The sequence below is a fragment of the Zophobas morio genome, unplaced genomic scaffold (assembly GCF_036711695.1).
Source record: "Zophobas morio isolate AGI-343-1 ecotype UQ-CSIRO unplaced genomic scaffold, CSIRO_AGI_Zmor_V1 ptg000005l, whole genome shotgun sequence".
Taxonomy (NCBI): domain Eukaryota; kingdom Metazoa; phylum Arthropoda; class Insecta; order Coleoptera; family Tenebrionidae; genus Zophobas; species Zophobas morio.
This window is the reverse complement of record NW_026972110.1, coordinates 12,161,449-12,181,820: the sequence shown is the minus strand read 5'-3', so window position 1 is coordinate 12,181,820 and position 20,372 is coordinate 12,161,449. Positions and strand designations below refer to the sequence as shown.

Here is a 20,372-nt window from a genome sequence, read left to right as displayed (position 1 = left end):
GTCATTAAGCAGTGCTGTATAATTATCTGCTTCTATTTCCGTACCATTAAATCGAATTTGGACGATTTTCGTAGGTTTCACTTCATTCATTCGTATCATGAATCATACAACACGTTATATAAGCATCCGAATAAAAAAAAGAACAAGAAAAAAGTGGAATCAATCATGGTAATGCATTTTCATCGCGCCATATTTGGTTTACCGCACGTTAGATTGTACAGTTTTGGACAAACTGAACGTCAGCGTCGATTCGCTGCACTTTGCCCTTGACTTGTCAAAGTTAAGGTTATTTTAATTAGTACTCAAATGTTGTTTGTTTTTACTCTTTTGTCTAAAATTATCAACATTAACGCTCGAGTGAAAACGCAAGTTGTTTACGTTTTCGGAAACAATTTGCGATTGGTTTATGCATTTAGGCATAACCGTGTTAATTTGTCATTTTTTGCGCGCAAAATGGAAAAGCGCAGCAGGATTTCGTAGAGATTTCAGTTTTATATCTAAAATGAGACGCGCACGCTCCTTGCTTTTACCAATACGGGATCTCTAATATTTCCTTCACTTTTCGCGTTGTTTCGGCGTCGCCTAGGTCGCAAATCTTAACCGCGAAATTTAAATATTGTTGACATACTGAATTGACACTGTTTTCGTGCCGGAGAGTGCATTTTGTTGGCGATATTTGGTTTGAGGGTTTAGTTCTACGGTCTTGACGCTTATCTTATTTCCTTTTAATGATAAATTCCAGCGCCGTTACAAACTTGAATTGTTAGTATTGTGGTGACAGCCTAGATAGTGCAACAAGTGTGGGATTAGTACGTAAAAATGTAAAAAGATATCAACATTTGTGGTTTAATTTAGTCTTAGTGAGTACACGATGTTGAGTAATAACGTTAAAGAACAGGATTTGAATCCTTGGCCTGGACTTACTCTAGCATGTGTAAGGATTCTCCACCTTTATACAAAAGTTTTTGGTCAAGATTTGCAACAGATTGCAAGGTACTTAATGCAGGTGTTATGACATTACATTCTTTTGTTTATTTACTTTTATTTTATGCTTGCTTCTCTATTGTTTTTAAATTTCGTGCTTATTTTACAACGAAGGAATGCTTAATTAAGTGATTTAAAAATAGAGCAATGTTGAATTTATTTTTGTATTTTGTTTGTTTACAAATAATATCACTTACGAAGATTAGCATGATAATAGTTCTAAAGGACAGTTTTTAAAGGCAAAATCCACACAATATCTGCTTCAATGGATGAGTAAACGAAAAAAAATGTTGTACAAGATAATGGTTTGTTTATCTACTCGCAAACTCTGAACTTGATTACTTGCAAGCAATTATGAATGGAACTGTGTGAGCAGAAAAATTGACATTTTCCAAAAAAGGTTACTTTTCGTTTGCAGAAGGCATATAGATCGAATAATATTTGTAACCTTCGTCTTAAGTACCATCTATTTTAAATCCCGTTGGCATTAAAATTTTTACGTGTTTATTGTAAAAATTTTAATTGGTTTGGACATTAAACCTAAGATGTTTGGGCTATTTTCCGCCAGAGTTTTCCATTCTAAAAAACACGTTTTTGATTTACGTTTCCATTTCCTTTTATTGGCCACTGCAGCTTTTTTTATTTTTAATGTATCCAAAATTTGTTTGATACAGCGTCCAAAAAGATTTTCGATGAACACGGGCTATAAAAAACAGTTTAAACTTTTGTAAAATAGCTAAAACATACGTAATTCAGTGACAGTCAAATGTGTATTTTTAGGATTTTTGAAAAATATGCCTATTTTTAAATTATTTCCAAAACAAAACTTAGTAAATGTACTTTTGTTCTAAAGTTTATTCAAATGTAAACTTTAAAATTAACATTTAGAATTTAATAGGAGCAAAATTTACCTCCGAAACATAATAAAATGAACAATTTCTTTCTTACAGGGAAAACATAAGCAAATACCTGGTTCAGGAATTGTTTAAACTAATTTCAATCAAAATTCAAAAAGATCTTTATCATGTAATTATTATAACATCATACATTTTATAATTGCAATACGATATTTTTTGATTATCATATTGTAAATTTGAACTACTAATTAATAAAGCTACCTTGATTTATGATCGATCTTAAAACGAAAAAAGTAAATTTAATTAAAAATATGAAAGTTATCTTGTAACCAACGAAATGATAAAAATACAGCTGACAATCATCCAATTTTTGGCTTCATTCTGATGTTTCTCTGTGCGAATGACAAATGCGTTGCAATTTGTTTGCACGAAAATGTTTGTTGCCAAAATCACTAATAGTTATGTAACTGATTTGTAACAGATATAAAGAAACGAAGGGAAAAATATCACCTGAAAAAATAATACCAAAAATATTACTTACTTTATAACGAAGTACGATTTAAAGATAATTTTCTACGAAGTCTTACACGTAATGTTGTTGTTAAATAAATTGTACTAATTACAGTTTACATATTTGCTCACGCATGCCCCTTGTTTCGGTATGATATCTGTTTTTTAGGAATAAAAAATTGCTGTTTAATATTGTTTGTTTTTTGTTTATCAAATTTGAATTTCGTTATCACTTAGGTGTAATCATGTGACCCCAAGAAAAGCAGATTTGCCAACAGTTTACGTTATTGTATCAGCTGTGTAAATCACGATGAGTCTTCGTTGCTTAGAATTTTGCCCAAACAATTGATAACAAACCAAAGTGAGTTCATTTCACTAGAGGAAATGATTAATTGTTTGAGAAAATCCGTCGAATTCTTCACATTTGACTCCTGTGAGAAAGTCATTGTTTTAACGAATTTGTTTTTGTTGGAAGCTATTGTAAAATCCAGACAATCAAGAAGAGCAGTATAAATTGAAGATTATTCTATTTAGAATAATAACGTCATTCTATGTCCCCTCTAGCTCGTTTACTACTGAATTGGACGACAGGTTAAAAAGCGAATTTAATTAAATAATATTCGATACTTGTTCGCCAGAGTCAATTTACTTCGAATAATCACATAAAAGCCATTTAATGTTCCTATTGACACTAAATAGTAAATAAAAATTTTCGAATAGCCAATTTATGACTCTGTAAATGTGTATTGAAATGTACCAGACAAACCAGATAAATTTCAACGAATAGATTGGAATCGATCAAGTCATTCTCGTCTAAACATTTTTTCATAAAGAAATAAACAAGTAAGTGGATCTGTAATAATTTCATATTTAGTAGCACTACATGTACTTACTGTTATCCCGAAAAAAATTCGAACATTAATTTATGCAGTTTTTTACTGTAAACCTCAGTTTATATTCAAAACTTAATAAAACCACATGTTCGGTATGCGGTTTATTTTTGGCAAATTACTTAAAAGCTCACATAAATTTCGCCATAAGTTAATATTAAATACCTGCAATTGACGTCAGCCTTTGTGCTTGGCTAGGTACATCGCAAAATAACAAAAATAGGGTCACATCAAAGACCAGTTGCCAAAGTATGAAAAATTTGTAAAAGGCAATACAATGTGCATAAACTCAAAGTTTGTATTTGACAAATATTTGCCCATCATTAAAATATTGATAAAACGACCTAAAGACTTTCCTTTCCGCTGCAGTATCAGTATGCAGAAATCGAAACATTGTGAGTGTACAAAATTTTGGTGGACGCGATGGAAAACTTTGATCGTTCACTTCGCACTTCCATACTGAGGATCGTGAGAAAACTGAATTTTTTGTATGTACGGTTTTAATTTGTTTATATTTGATAACGTCGGATGCATTATTTGTGTTTTTTCTATCATTCGGTTCGTTATGTTAATGAAAGGGGAGTCTTTAATCTGCGTTTTGGCAAGGAACGGTGGCAGGTGTGCCATATGAATGTTTCAATTGATGAAATATTTTTCCAGTTTGATTGAAATGTTTATATTATTAAAAATAAACTCGCTATATTTTAAACTAAGGTTCATAAACGTCAACCCAAGAATAACCCACCGTCTTTGTTAATTAATAGTTACAGAAGTGTTTATGATACTGTTCATTCCCGATGATATAAAGTGATAACGTTTTTATTTGAATTTTCGTCTGATCAATCAGACGAACAAGGAAAACCGCAAGTGTTTGTACAATTTTGAAATGTTATTCTATTAATCGCAGTTCTCATCAGATAATTTAATCGTTTAATCTTGACAGTGATTATCTGAAAAAACTTTTGATACTGTATTGCGTTTCTACAATAATTATCAATAGTAATTACGTGGTAACCTATTAATGATATAAAGATATGCACGTTTTAAAAGCCATCAATTTTTCAATCGATGTAGCAGTTTTGTGATCGTCTTCTGTAAAACATAATAAATAAAATCTATGTTCCCCTTTCATTTCAGAAAAAACTAATCAGCTGTCTGTTAACAGCCCGTTTGCTTTGAACTAACAGTTCAGCTTCCACCTACATCCCATTTTTCACCATCAACTGGTATCACAATTATTTCTAGAGATATTTCTACCCACTAGAGGGATACTCGCATTAACATCCTTTTATCTTACTCACGCAAAAAGAACAGTCGATTTATTTCATTTCATCAAACCAAATAAACTCTATATTCTTCTTATTCAACGGAATGGTTGATTGATCTTTTTAAATATTTAAGCTTTACTTACATTTGCGAATACATTAATCACGATGGTACTAAATAAAAATTTGGATTTTGCAATGTGGACATATTGCAGAGTCGCAACTAAAACTAATTCTAATCCTGTTTTCAAATATTGTACACTAAAAGTATCTTTTTGTTTTTTGTTTTAATTTTTAATAATAATTTTATCCATTTTTATCCACTTTTGTTAAGGAAATTGTTTATTTGACCTCTCTGGATTTCGAAAGCTGTTAAAGATAGAAACGGTTTTCATCAACAGAACCTTTTCTTTAACTTGGGAAGTATATTTATCTGATCACTTCTGGTTAAACAGAAGGTTGTCCAAATTTTGGTAAAAACCACACAATTGCATTCTGCAGTAAAATTAAATTATCCAGTTTTGTGGGGTGTGTAGTCGTAGTGTGATGTTACATTTATTATTTCTATAGTTTTTTATTCTGCATCCAAAAATGAAAAAAATACAAGGTGTTTTATTTAAAAAAATCATTCGGACATCCTGTATTTCATTGTGACAAAAAGGAAAAATTTTATACTATGAATCAATGGTTGCTGATTCAAGACAGTTTGAAGTGTTTCAACCAAGTGCGTTTGTGATGTCATTATTTGAAATAGTGTCTTCGTTAAAATAGACTGTTTCGAACTGAAAAAAAATCGCATACTGTGCGAAAAATAATAATGTTAAATCTGACAAACCACTTCGCCGGTAGCTTCAGGATAAGGGCGCAATAATTATCGTTGATTCAATTAATGTAAAAATCAAGAAAATTTGTCAAAAAATTAAGAGAAAATGTTGGAGCAAAATTACTGTAGTGATTGCATTGGGATAGAATTCCAATTTTCTTCCTGAATTTTATTTTAAAATTATTTTAACAAATGTACGCAAACTAAAAATATGTATTTTCTTAAAGCTGTTGCTATGCAAAGTCAATACGACGTACCGACTGACATTTCATGAAACACTCAGGACTTGGGTAATATTAATTTGCTTTTTTTGCTTAGCATGATGCTATAACAATATTGTTTTGTAATTTATGGTTAATAATAATATTGGTGTAATTTACCATGTTCATTACGGAAATATCATGTCTTATTCTTCTTATTTTAGTTATTACTTATTAAACACATCGGGAAAAGTAAAGCAGCATTTTGTTTTTATGGGTTTATTACAATAAATGTAATTAATTATTATTATTAAAAACCGCCCTTATATTGCGGGCTTGGGTTGTTTTCGATGCAGCGAAGATTGAAATTATCTCAAAATAATTAAATAAACCGCCAAAAAACATGACAGTATTTTTTATGCAAAAATAATAATTATCGAGTAAAATAAAGTAAATTATGCAAAAAAGACGAGTTGCGATTCTATTTTCTGAGTATTATTTATTATATTAAACTCAACTGAAATTTATAGTCAGGCAGTTTCAGAGTCAAGGATGAGTTGAACACAAATTAATATAAACATGCGACACATCATATGCTCGTTATGAGTGAGCCGAAAATGAAACTTGACAAATCTGCGTAATAATAATGTAATAATTTAATGATATGTAAAATATTTCGGTTGTGACTCACTGGATTACATTTTTATCGCAAATCCTTGCACACTTTTTAATAGAACCAACCAGTGGGAGGAAAAGGAGATAAAATATTATTTAAAAATGAAATACTAAAGACTCAACTAGTAGATAAAAAAACTGGTGAATTATATATAATACCGTGTGATTTTTTAAGTTTCTGTTCTAGTTGGCCATGACGCTTACGTCAGCAGTAAACGACTCACGTAAGCGTGATAGGCAACTAGAGCAGAAATTTTAAAAATCACCCAATATAATAAACAAAGTGTGAAATAACGTATAACAATGTTAACAGTAATTCTGCACGACTGAAAAAGAAATATTTATTTTTTTACCACTTCCTTTGTTGGGAATTTAAATACATTTTCTAGCTGCAAGGAACCTAGAAAAACAAGTTATATGTAATTATTATCTTCCGTGTAACATACACGATTTTTTGTAAATGTTAAATCTATCGTCCTTGTATTATTCTCTCCAGAAAAATAAAACTTTTTCTGATGTAGAGCTGCAAATTAATTTATTATAGAGAATGTATAAGGATAATTTTAGAAAATGTTCAAATAATCTTAATAAACATACCATTGTTATTTATTATATAGTTTTGAATTAGTTGTTCGTAGGTCTACCAGATTTACTAAACATTCAATAAGAGAAACCTTGGAGTTCGTTCACTACCTACATACTTGATGTGCAAATCAGTTGTGTACATTATGGTATTTTCTCATTTTGTTGGGTCTTATACTATTATTTCCTAGAAGCTATCTTTAAAAAGTTGACAACTTTTTTAATAAAAAGCACCACAAATTAATATCGATGTTATAATAATCTCCTATTTAAACCAGCAGACAGTGTGGGTACTTCGCAGATTATTATTCATCATTTCGTGTTTAAATTCAGTTTTTTTCGAATTATAAGGGCCACACCATGTGTTCACATGGAGGCTATTGCGTAATGTAATTTAGTATTACTTGACCAAATGCGCGAAATAAGTTTAAAATGTTTTTCAATTTACCTAAAAATAATACACAAGTTCATTTCTCTGTAAGCTGCATAAAACATCCCGTCATAACGATTTTGGTATTAAATTAGTTATTTATTTCTAAAGAGTTGAACTTTTATTTTTTTAACGTTATTAAAAAAAACTTGTTGAACTTATAATATATTTTAATTAAACACAACAGAGCAAATTGTAGAAAAATTTCGGAAGTTGATTTCAACACACCCATTCAAAGGTAATAAAGCACTGCTCGGGAATTAAATGTATATTTTTTTAGAGAACGTTATTTATATAATAACACTTGAAATTCGAAAATTATATTCAATCATGAAATTCGAAGAACGCTTTTCTATTCGTATCATGTTTCTTCAAAATTAACATAATTAAAAATAACCAGAATATCAAAAATAGCTGTGTACAATTTAAAAACTAGAGTGTATTTTAAGACTAACGGTTAATAATAAAGTCTCGAAATAATAATTATTTTAGAGAAAATAATAACACTTGTTTTTATGAGAATTTGTAACATTTTTCTAGGTGCACGTATATTTTTGGTGTAATTTTTTTCAAAACAATGTTCTGAATAGTGCGGTGTAGTTTGTTGGTGGAAAGTATAGGCAATACTCTAAACACGCCTGTTTTTTACGCTGCATATATTGTAAACCGCAACGTGTTTGACAAGAAATAAATTTTTATTATAATAACATTGCGAGTTATAGCGCCGTAACTTACAAAAGTCGTTTATAATCGAAAGCGTAAACCAAAATTACCACTATTTCACCCAAAAAATTCACACAAATTTCAATCAAACAATAAGATTTTTCTAATAAAAATAAATTTAATTTGACTATTATGATCGTTTTATTCTGCATTTTTACGGTCGCCTCCAGTGCTGCAAGAAATAGTGAAAATGAAAAGCAGGGTCATTTTTTACACTTTATTTCCCGTTTATGTCAGGAACATGAATCCTGCAGCCGTATCGAGAACGATACGCTGTCAATTACATTTAATAAGGATCAGATTTACGGTGAACCTCCTCGAATTATGCACCCCCTGCACGAGTTTTATAACCAAGGGCAAACAACATTTATGTTGCGAAAAATCAAATCATCGCGTTGGTAATGAAAAAAATCTGTTTGCAATGCTAATTCGAGGTTGAATGGCTGGCTCGTCAAAGATGTTACGAGGTAGGTGCCGCCCTCTAATAAAAATTCGTAATAATAGTAATGGTAAGAAAAGATACGTGTTTTAAAATTTAATTAGTGAAAATCCAGAGGACTATATAAATAGGAGTAAATATTTAACAAAGCATGTGACACACTTGAGAAACTAATAACCAAGCAGGTGCTATCGCCTTATCGGTAGAAACTGGCAAATATTTAAAATTTCATCTGCAAAAATTTATGGGTGCGCTTCTGAATACATATGATTCATATTTAATTTTAACATAGTTGCTGTGATAATTGGATGAGATTTTGCACGGAGAAATAATCCAGAACTTGCTATAAATATTTCGCAAAATCCAATATTAACGTACTGTTATCGTTCCCAAGTTCTAATGGTATGGCGTCACGAAGTTCAACGAAATTTATTATTTCCACCTAATATATAACTTTGTTTCTATTTTTTCTACACTTGATTGAAAGTACTGTTTCGTTTCAGAAAAAATTGCAACAAATGCAAATGCGTCCGGGAAGGCCATGAGGTAGTGGTAGAACACGGGGCAAGATCCCGATTGGGACTTGCCAACAACCACGATGGACTTGACGCGAGGTCTTTAGGCTACGCCTTCGTGCCTGCTGGCCTTACTTCTGCACGACAGGTAACTGACAATACTGTGAAAATAAAGTGTTAATTGTTTTTTAAAGGTTGATCAATACTACTCAACACTGCCAACCCATGAAGTCCCAAAACTAGGTTCAAAAGGCGAAATCGCTCGTCTCCAAAGGATAGCGAAACAACTTCCAAAACAGGACCTAGCCCTAAGTGCTTGCAAATTTATTGAAGAATCCGTCAAAAGTAGTTTTCAGGTACCTGTCGTCTATACGATTTGCAGCGATAATTATGGCTTGTTTGATTTCTAGGATTTCATATCTGCTAGAAATGAAATAGCGTTAGATATAGGTATAGCAAAACCGGCGCCACCTAATAGTGTCTGCGACGGGTGTAACCGATCCATTATAACCCAACAAGTCAGTGTTGTGGCCCCCAGAATGGGGAAATTGATATGGCATCCGGCTTGCTTCAGGTGTACTACCTGTGACGATTTGTTAGTAGATCTGGCTTATTGTGTTTATGAAGATAAGATCTATTGTGAAAGGCATTACGCGGAGTTATTGAAGCCCAGGTGCGAAGGCTGTGATGAGGTAAGTTAGTCATTTTTAGGTGTTTAAGTGGCGGATTGCCAGCTGAAAATTCAGACTGAGTGCATTCGAAACTATTGCATATTAGAGCCTAATTATAGAGAAATGGCGGTTCAAGAGAGAAAATCAATAAAGACTTTCCAAGAAATTTTTTAATATCAATAACATTGATAGATGAAGAAAGATACTAATAAAAACATAATTATTAAAACAGTGAATAAGGAAAAGAAAATTAAGAAGGGTCTAAAACTACCAAATATTTCCACTGCTTTATCCAATATATATATATTTTTTTTAGTCCAAAATACTAAGGACAATCTCAGATTTTCTGCATTTATGAAAATTATTTTCTAAGTACATATTTACATGCGATTTTTATTGGCTTATGTCTTTCTACGAATTCAGATAGTCGTTGGATGAATAGCTCTCCTTTAAAAAAATAGTCGTTAGTTTTCAGAACATCAAAAGTGTTTTGTTTCTTTTGTCAACATAATAAAAATCTTATTTTTTGGTAGACCTTGCAACAAAAATTTTCTAGGCCTATTTTTAGAATTATAAAAAAATATATAATAGCGAAATATTTAAATAAAGCCTAATTTTTAGATTAGATTATCTTGTTGTTACTGATAATTATGGATTAGTTCTCTCACTAGTGTAATGCGATAGTGTAAAAAGAGTATTCACCGACTCGCTTTATGTGGGATTACCGTGGACGGAGTGTATGACGTAGTAAACTGTTTCATAACAAAGTTTATTTAGGAATTCCTGTATATTAGGACTAGCAACAATATAGCGGTCGTTATCGTTCTTAAAATTTATAGTTTTCAATTAATCGCTTTATATCATGATAACTGAGCTTAGCTTAGTGTGTACCTAAATTTTTATGATAACCTTAGTTGTGTACAATTGTTGATGATGATTTCATTTAGTGAAATTTCAGCTTTTGAAGAAAACGATGAGGTATAACTTGTATTTATTCTAAGTGATAAAATTGCTACAATATCGTCCGTGATGCACAAGTATATAATAATTTCTAATAACAGAATTATAATATTCTAATGTTGTGCTTTTTTTTTTGTGTGCTAAAGTTGGCTACAAAATGCTGCACTGCACAACGTACTACACTAAATTTATCACCATAAATAACTAGATACGTGTACAAAGTTAGTGAGTAAAATTCCAAGGCGTCAAAAAATCTATAACTTTAAAAAATGCGGCAGTTGACCCAAAAAACGTAAGCTTCCCGATTAATTAATATTTCAAATGCCCATAAATTCTTACCCCGTCTATTATTAGAACAGATATAAGGTTTGCTAACATCTGTTAAAAGTAAACGATGTATCTGTTGCCTGGCGATATCAAAATCCACTACCCGACTTGCTCTGTGAATCCTCATATTAGTTTAGTCTTTGATTTTTTCTGATAAACTGAAGTGCTTGTTATTTGTACGAACAGTACGAATCTCCGCCTCTTGACCTGTGAGTATCTCTACCACGTAATCTTAGAGCTTTGGTGTTCGTTTTTATTCGCAACGATGATTTATCGTTGTAATTGAATGCAATAAATAGTAGTTCATCAAAAATGAACTAATCATATTATTTTTCTGAATGAACGTAAAAATAGTTTTACGATTCCGTAGAGTGAAGATAATTCTGCCAACTGTTGAATATTTTTCTTAAATATTTTAAATATCCGTGCCAGATTCGAGATTTCGGAATTTTCATTTGTTTGGGGTCGTGTGGAAAAATGTTTCATCATTACATGCATTTTTCTCCAAAAAGTAGAGTAAATGTGTACTCATTTGATTATTTTTTGGCAGATGTTGGTGTCAATTTAATGGAAATTTTTCGCGCAGTCTTTAAAAACCGATTTGTAGTGGAAAAATTAAATTAGAACTGGCACTGATATTATATTGCAGAGGTTTGAATTATGAGTAAAATAAACGTTAATGAGTTCTTCTGTGTGCTTTGTCGTTTTTAATTTAAGCACTTGAGAGTCTCAGATACTTTAAGAAGTTTCTAGAAAACCAAAATTCTGTCTGCATACATATAAGGCAACGTTTTCTAGCAACAGTGAAACTGGATTGAAGTGATTACGTAAAAACCGTGACTGAATACACTGTGAATAAAGAATATTAATTGAATATCTCCATTTTTTGTAGAGTAAAACGTGATTTTAGTTTATACTTTATAGTAAGGCCTACACACTCGGCATATTTTTAAATAATGATGTAAAAGGTTATGTATACTTCCTAGTGGTGTTTGAAAAATAGTCAAAAGTAAATTTTTGCGAGTACCGCTTTAATGTGGCTATTTCCTGAATAAGAGCAGCGGAAATATTTTAATTTTATAACCGCCTGTCAGAAATATCTCGGTTATAAAAATTTAAATACATATATTTGAGATTTCTTGGGTGACTAATTAGGTCCAAATTGTGTAATCAATTTTAACTACAAGTTTGTTACGTCGTATTTTAGCGCCAGAAATTAAAAAAATATATTAATCTGTTCCAAAATGTTGATGTCTCTTTTTGTTAAAATAACTGGATAAAATTTGAATATCTAACTGATTATATATCGCATTTGTGTTTTATATATTCATTTACCTTTAAACCAATGATTTAAATATCAATTAGTCGTTAAAAGGTTTAGGAAATGATGCCTCTCATTTGAACAAAATAAATTCATTAGTACAAACACTGATTTACTAAAAATTTGCATGTGCCGAGAAATTCGAATCTTATTAATGTATCCGTATTTCAAGCCAGGCATTGAACTTCCAAGAATGCAGATTATTTTGAGTGTTTTAAACGCAGATTTACTGCATACATACATACCATTAATAACGATTATAAATGCGTTAATTTCAGAGTGAGATTCACTACAAAAATATGTTTTAGTTGTTATTACTCATAAGATGCTGTTATGTTTTTACAATTATTGTTTCAACTAGGAGGCATTTTTTTCAGTGCAGATGTCTCAATTACTTTCAATAAATTATACAATATATTTGTTATTTTATGAAGTCATCGCAGTTTTTTTATTGACTTTTTTCACAGAATCAGCTCACTGTCCTATTGTTACTATATTGCACAGGAAAAATACGGATAATCGCGTTTCGTTACAGTATTTTTCACTGTCTAATTGAGAACATTGTGTGTAAAATAAAATAATGTATAAAATCACGTTCACATACATATAGAAGTTCTTGAAATTTTGGTTAAGCTTCTCCAGCTATGTCTACAACTATAGAAAATTTTATAATAGGTCTTTTCTGTGTAAATTTCTATGTATTATCCATTCACCATCTTTTTGATGTAGGGTTGGCTTGGAAAATTTAGTGAATTTGCTGTTGGTACAGAAAAATAAAAATTCCCTCAATTTTTCTCATTGTTGTTTGAAATGTCAGGTTAGGAAATGTGCCAGAAACAAACATTGTTGACAAAATTAAATATTTTCTTTATTTGATTAAAAAATATAAGGCGAACAGGATAATTCGAGGCGCCAGCATACCTTTTTACAACACAATCAACCGCTGTCACGAATTATACAAATAATAATAATACTCATAATTATAATAAAATACGTTGTATTTAGGTATTGAGTCCGAATCTGTCTTTTGACGACAAATAACATTTTTAGCAGATTAAATTAAATTACAAACTTTATTTTTCAGCATACATAAAAATTCATTAATTTCCCGCTTGAGGATTTACATTTTGAATTAGCGTTATGTTGTCGCCCTTGAGCATTATTCGTCCTAACTGTCTCCTGTTTTTGGTCTTCACATAGTATTCTTCTGCGTCATCCAAAACGAGATTCATATATTCGTCGAACCCTACAATGTGTCCTTCGAGTCTTAAATTGATATTTTCATATAACCACACTTGAACTCTTGATCGATTTTGTAGGTAACGGAAGATCAAATTGATGGGTTGAACCATCACTTTTTGAACTTTTTGCGGTTTGTATGCCATTTTCGTAGTTAAAACGTTGTTGAGTGTATAACTTAACCTCACTTTTTTAGAACAAACTTAATCCGTACTCACAAAGTTTTAATTATTCGCTGATATAATTTTTAAACAACTTCTAACGGTTTGTCACTTCTTCCGCTTACGATTATTATGTTGATTATCTGATGAATGAAGTAAAAAACTGGGAACCCAACTCGATATAAATGTCGAGATAATTATGTTAGGTTAGACTATTGACAATTGACAGAATCAGTTTGTCCAACAACAAGAAAAAAAAGATGTCAATTTTACTTTGAAAATATCGTGAATAGATAATAATAATTTAATGAATATAAATATTAGTGTCTCTTCGAAGTTTTTTGACTAAGTGTTTTCCGAAACTTCAAAAAACACTTGTAAATTTGATATACTTCATAAAAGGTACATAAATATAAAGTCATCATGAAGGTATAAAATAATAACGAAAATTGGTTTATTTATTATTTCAAAAAACAAACACAACGCCATTTCACAATATTGTTAAGTTAATCGCGTTGGAAACACGCAATACGACAATCTACTTTGCCTACAATTAATCATTCATCCCTATTTTAAGTTTATCTGTCATTAAAAAGAATCAAATCTGCAAAATAATTTTTTACAGTTCATATTGAAAAATTGTTATACATATTATATTGTCATTTTTATTTTTTCCAAAGATGAAAAATCAAGACTGATTCATAAATCACACCTGCAGAATGTTGTTTTATGAAATTTAACATAGTATAATTGAATTTAATATGGACTGCTCTGAAACTAAAAGTACTGATTTTTTAATTTTTAATTGATCGGGTACAGGATTTAACAAACATTATTTTTATTTCGGTTTATCCATTTTCATTTCTAAGAACATGGTATGTTGTGGGTAGTCTATGTCAAAGTTAATATGAGTGCCTCCACCAAAAGTTATTTAAATGATTATATGCCTACAAAAGTAGAAAAAAAAGGGTCACCTCTTTCCGTCTGTCTGTCTGTCCGTCGTCCGTGTGAGTTTTTGTTAGACAGATAATCTTTCAAACTACCGGACCGATCTTTGTCAAATTTTAATGGGTATTAGGAATATCATGTAGATGGTAAAGCGTTAACGAAACTTTGTCTAATCATCCCAACCAACAACGCGAGGACGTCAACTCAAAATTGGACAAGTAAATGGGTTTTAAATTGTATCAAATAACATAGTCCTACACATGTCGTTTATGAATCCGTGGTGATTTCTTACTAGGGATATCCAGATTTTTCGAAAAAACATCAAAATTGTGTAACAACATTTTGCAATTTAATTTTTAAACTGCAGAACCGAATGCTTTGAAATCTTGTAAACCTTTCAGAGTTATCGTAAGCATAGCAAATGTTTAACCAAAATATATTTTGTTTCCCCCCCTCAAAAATTTAATAAACGACTCAATTTATTTTATTGATTAATTCAGGAACTGCAAAATTGAATGCTTAGAAATCTTGCACACTTTTTAAAGTTATCGTAAGCATATTAATTTTTTTTATCAAAATGTATCTACTTGGTAAGATAACACTGATTTTGGCAAATAATATACCCTCTAAGAAAATAGCGTTCGGGTGGGCGGGGCTAGTACATGCTACTTAAGCAAAAGTCTAAATGAATTTAAAAATTAAAACCTGAATTAAATAGCTTTCCACACAGTTTTATAAGCAACCAGTAGCCCCACTCACCCACCCTCTTTTCATTCTAGTTACTAGTCTTAATATTGTTCGATCTTATCTTAGCAAGTACAGTTGCGGCCCCTCAAAAGTGCACGATTTTTCGTTATCATGGACTTTTTTGAATTTTTTAATATATGTAACTCTGGCTATTACCAATGGCGCAGCATTTTTGAATAGAGACAATTATCATGCACTTTTGGGCGGCCGCAACTGTACCTACCCCACCCACCCACCCGTTATTTTCTTAGAGGCTGTGTCATTTGCCAAAATCAGTCTTATCTTAATAATAATAAACTTGACAAATTTTGGTTAAAGAATTTAACTCATTAGATGTATTTATCCCCCTCCAAAAAATGTAGTCAAAATCAAAACACTAGGAGCCCCTAAGATTGTTTCATTTTTTTTTTAATTAAAGCCCTAGAAGACCTTAAGATTCTTTAAAACTTATTCAAAATCAAAACACTAGGAGCCCCTGAGATTATTTCAATTTTTTTCAAAATCAAAACACTAGAAGCCTCTGATATTTTTTCAGACTTTTTCACTTGTGGCCCTGAGATTCTTTAAACTTTTTTTAAAATCAAAACACCGGGATCCTTGAAATTATTTCAAACACTTTCAAAATCAAAAAAATCAGTGGAATCTTAAAAAATTTTAATATCTAAAAATTTGAAAAATTGGAAAATAGAAATATTGAAGAACTGAAAAATCCAAAAATCGCCAAAATTGATATATCAGAAAATTGAAGAATCCATAAATTGATAAATCGGAACATTTTAAAACCGAAAAATTAAAAAATCAAAAGATCAAAAATTTTCAAAAACGAAAAATTGAAAAATCAAGAACTCGAGAGATCGAAAAAGCTGAACTTTAACTATTGAAAAATTAAAATATCGAAAAATTCGAAAATCGAAAGATCCCAAACTGAAGTTTCGAAAAATTGAAAATGCAAAATTTAAAAAATCCAAAAACTGAAAAATAAAATAACTGGAAGCTTAAAAAATTTGAATATCTAAAAATTAGAAAAATTAGAAAATGGAAATATTGAAGAACTGAAAAATCCAAAAATCGAGAAATCGAAATTCCAAAGTTTAAAAAATCGCCAAAATTTATGTATCAGAAAATTGAAGAATCCATAAATTGAAAAATCGGAACATTTTAAAACCGAACAATTAAAAAATCAAAAGGTCAAAAATTTTGAAAATCGAAAAATTGAAAAACCGAAAAATCTAAAATTTAAAAATTCTAAAAATTGAAATATCGTAAGACTGAAAAATTGAAAAATCAAGAACTTGAGAAATCGAAAAAGTAAAAAACCGAGACATAGAAAAATTGAAGAATCGAAATACTGAAAGATCCCAAACTGAACTTTCGAAAAATTGAAAATGTCAAATTTAAAAAATCAAAAAAACTGAAAAATAAAATAACTGGAAGCTTAAAAATTTTGAATATCTAAAAATTTGAAAAATTGGAAAATAGAAATATTGAACTGAAAAATCCAATAATCGAGAAATCGAAATTTCAAAAGTAAAAAAATCGCCAAAATTGATATATCACAAAATTGAAGAATCCATAAATTCAAAAATTTAAAAGATTTTAAAACCCAAAAATTAAAATATAAAATATTTTCAAGATCGAAAAATTGAAAAACCGAAGAATCTAAAATTGGGAAATCGAATAAAAAATATTGAAAAATCTAAAATTTAAAAATTCGAAAAAATGAAATATCGTGGGACTGAAAACACATCTCAAAATTTTACCGAATAAATCCTAACAAAAATTTACAAAATATGATTAATCAATACTTGTGATTTATCATTGGATTCATATTTTTTAGAATTGCTTGTACAGAAAGTCTCAAAAAAATTAACGAATTAATGAAGTCAATTTATTTTATTGATTAAATCAGAATTAGCTCGCTCCATTTTCCCGAAAATTTGAAAATCAGTAGTAGTATTACATTGCACCTGTCCTTGCAAAAATGTTGATGAAGTCATCACATAATTTTGTAAATGAAAAACTCATTTGAAACATAAGAGTAGCACACTTCTATACATTTACTGCAACATTTCTATTTTAACTTATAGGGGTTTTCATAAAAAAAAATTTCAAAATCAGATTTTATAATTTTTAGAAAAAACTTGATATCGTATATGCATTGCATTCCAGGGGCGAGGGAAGTTCTGCCGAAATACCCTTCGACCTACTTTTATTAGATCGATAGATCTTTGAAACTACTGGACCAAGTATTATTGTTAAATTTTATATTTATCTTAGAAATATCGTGTAGATGGGTAAACGCTAACCACAATATGTCTAATCATCCCCACTGATAATGTAATGACATACCTTTAACATTTTTCATAGTATAAACAGGGTGTATTTTCACAAAATAACATACTCCTGTACTTGTGGTTTATGAATGCACTGCCAGTGCACTTGCCAAAATTAATAATTTAATTTTAAATTTAACGATCAAACAGTGTAATTAATTATTCTTAAAATGAAAATAAATATGTTTGAAAAGAAACATGATCACCCTTTAGAACCACCACTGCTTTCAACAGTCATGCAACAGGTGAACAGATGGTGTTAAATCGTTATTGTTCACACGATGTTGTTTTTCTTATGCTTAATTTGAGAAGTTGGTATTTAGTTTCACAGTTTGCATATTTAAATTCAACATTGTTTTTGCGGACTTAAATCTGGCAAATTATTTTTATAGTCAGAAAATTTTCGAATATTTATAGAATTCCAGCGCCTATTAAAACCCGCGACCAGAGTTTTATAAGACCATGAGCTAACTGTCCTATTTACTGAACGTGCTTGTTAAAAAAGTCCCATAAAACAAAAAATAAAATGATTCAAGGAAACGTGGGTAGTACAAATCTTGACCTGTTACAGAAGCGAACCGTAACAAATCCCATTATCCCACTATTCCACCTCCTGGCGCAAACTGGCAGCCCGTTCTACTAGTAAATTTACTCGAGCGATATCTGCACGAACATCCATAATTCAAAAAAAAAAAATCTCGCGTTTGCGTAATGCTCCGACAAACAATATAAATCCAACTTTTGTTTATGAATCCCATTAACCGCGGCATTATTTCAAACCTTTCGACGTCTCTTCTGTCGATCTGCCTGCGGTTTCGCGAACTCCTCATGAACTGAAAATGTGGCACGAATTTAGCAAGTGGTGCACACGGCACTCTGTCAGTCCAACCGAACATTTCTTAATATCAACAGGGGATTCATGTCCACGTTTGACTTGATCTACTTTCTATCTGGTCTAGCCAAACAAGGCTCGGGGCTCGAATTGCACCGAGACCGGGTGCTTTCGACGCCGATGACGGCCGTAGGTGCACCTGGAGGACGGTACCGAGAGCATTGTTTTTCTATTGACCTTGCGGGATGTTACCTGCTGCGCTGCTCAGCGCCGCTTCTTCCAATGTCAAGGAGAGGCGGCTAGGCCAAAACTGTGCCAGAGGAGATGAGGAACCCTGCGGTGTGGTTTCTGTTTCACTTTGAAGGTGCTGGATGTTTTGTATTTTGCGCTTTGATTGATGGTAATGAGCGAAAATAAAGATGAGCGATTACGTAACGATTTTAATGGGGGTTTTTTAGTGGCGAATGTAGTGCTTAATTTGGTCTTGCAGTGTGGTATCTGCGATCTTCACGAGTGATGCAATTCAAATATTTTGACAGGGTGTGTAGTCAAAGTTGCATTTCAAACCTTGACCGACATTGTTACAGCTTGACGAATTTTGTTGCTTTTTTTCTTTTTTTGGACATTGTACTTGTGAGGTGTTATTATTATAGGTAGTTTGTAGAAGTTAATTGTTGAATTATTGTAGTCTTGGCCCCAAAATCGAACTGTATATGTGGGTTGACCTTAACGTGATATCTCAGTAATAAACATCGTATGTACATTAATAACTGTTTAAATTTTTAAAACATCTGTTTACAAAGAATGTGTAGTCTGTAGTGTGAATGATTAATCAACATCATTAACATAGTTTTCTATCTTAGATGCTTCACTGAAATTAGAGTCTAAAAGATTTCCATAGTGACCAAAATACAACCTATTGTAAAATTGTTTCATAATCTTCAAGAGTCTGAAATGACTTTATTGTGCCATCAACAACACATTTATTTATTTTCTGTTTTTTTTTATGTTTTCCTTTAAAAACTACAGAGCCGATCGCTTTCTAGTCTTAAGATTATTGTAAAGGCGATAAAACAATAAGCATATTTCATCCGTTCCAGAAAATTGATGTTACCACAAAAGTAAATGTACAACACAACGTGCTGCTCAACCGCAGTTTAATAATCCATCTCTATTTTTAACGTTGCGGATGCAGGTAAATTTGTACCAACAACTTTTACAATTTTTCACAGAACTACAATGCAACTGACGTTCATTCCCATTATAAAATTGATGACGTCGTCTTAAAGGAGTGTAAAATAATTCTCTAAGATTTAGAAAAATATCTCTCGTGTTTCAGTATTATTTTAAAAACTGACTGCATAACATTGTCATTTTTGGCAACTTGTGTATATCAAAATTGAAATATGTATTTAATATTAAAACTATATATTAAAAACTTACGAATAAATTAAATCGTGCGATATTGTTCGTGATAAGAGTATATATATACAGGGTGAGTTACTAAGTACGCGGTTCTCGACAACTCATTTATTATTATTATTAGAGATAGAAAAAAAATCAGATCATTAAAATTATTTTTAACCATATAGTGTTTTGTTCCAAAGGCATATTAGTACACAACCCCATATATTTTTACAAATTCTTTTTAGACTTTTCCTAGGCACGTCATTCCAATTTTTTGACTTCTTTTTAGCAAAGCAAAGGTCAAGTTCGGTAATGCAATATTTGATGAAGAGATTAAAAGAGGTATATGTTTTGTTACAATTTAATCAAATTTTAGTACACAGAGTGTTTAAAATTAATAATCTTACACTTTTCAAATATCCATATTTCAGTGGTTTCAAATAGAACACCCTGTCTTTCATTACTGCATCTTAACTAGATTTTTTATTCTGAAAAGTGTTGTTTAATTCCTGTGTCTCTTAAAAAAGTACAAA

At 30.9% G+C, this 20,372-nt stretch overlaps 2 protein-coding genes across 6 annotated transcripts in view; one reads left to right on the top strand and one right to left on the bottom strand.

Annotated features, from left to right (window-relative positions):
• Positions 1 to 20,372, top strand: part of Lmpt (Limpet) — an 89,352-nt gene that overhangs the window by 34,844 nt on the left and 34,136 nt on the right. For 4 of the 5 annotated variants that reach the window (XM_064047157.1, XM_064047156.1, XM_064047159.1 and 1 more), the window contains 3 exons: positions 8,882 to 9,041; positions 9,088 to 9,249; positions 9,304 to 9,585. In XM_064047157.1, coding sequence (XP_063903227.1) covers positions 8,882 to 9,041; positions 9,088 to 9,249; positions 9,304 to 9,585 — 604 coding nt within the window. Of the gene's footprint in view, positions 1 to 575; positions 994 to 8,881; positions 9,042 to 9,087; positions 9,250 to 9,303; positions 9,586 to 20,372 lie in introns of those variants that run through there. The other variant, XM_064047158.1, reaches the window with a different exon arrangement.
• LOC135119564 (probable small nuclear ribonucleoprotein E) lies at positions 13,016 to 13,782 on the bottom strand. The gene has a single exon (XM_064043974.1). It carries the CDS (start codon positions 13,555 to 13,557, stop codon positions 13,273 to 13,275), a length of 285 nt encoding a protein of 94 aa, XP_063900044.1. The 5' UTR covers positions 13,558 to 13,782; the 3' UTR covers positions 13,016 to 13,272.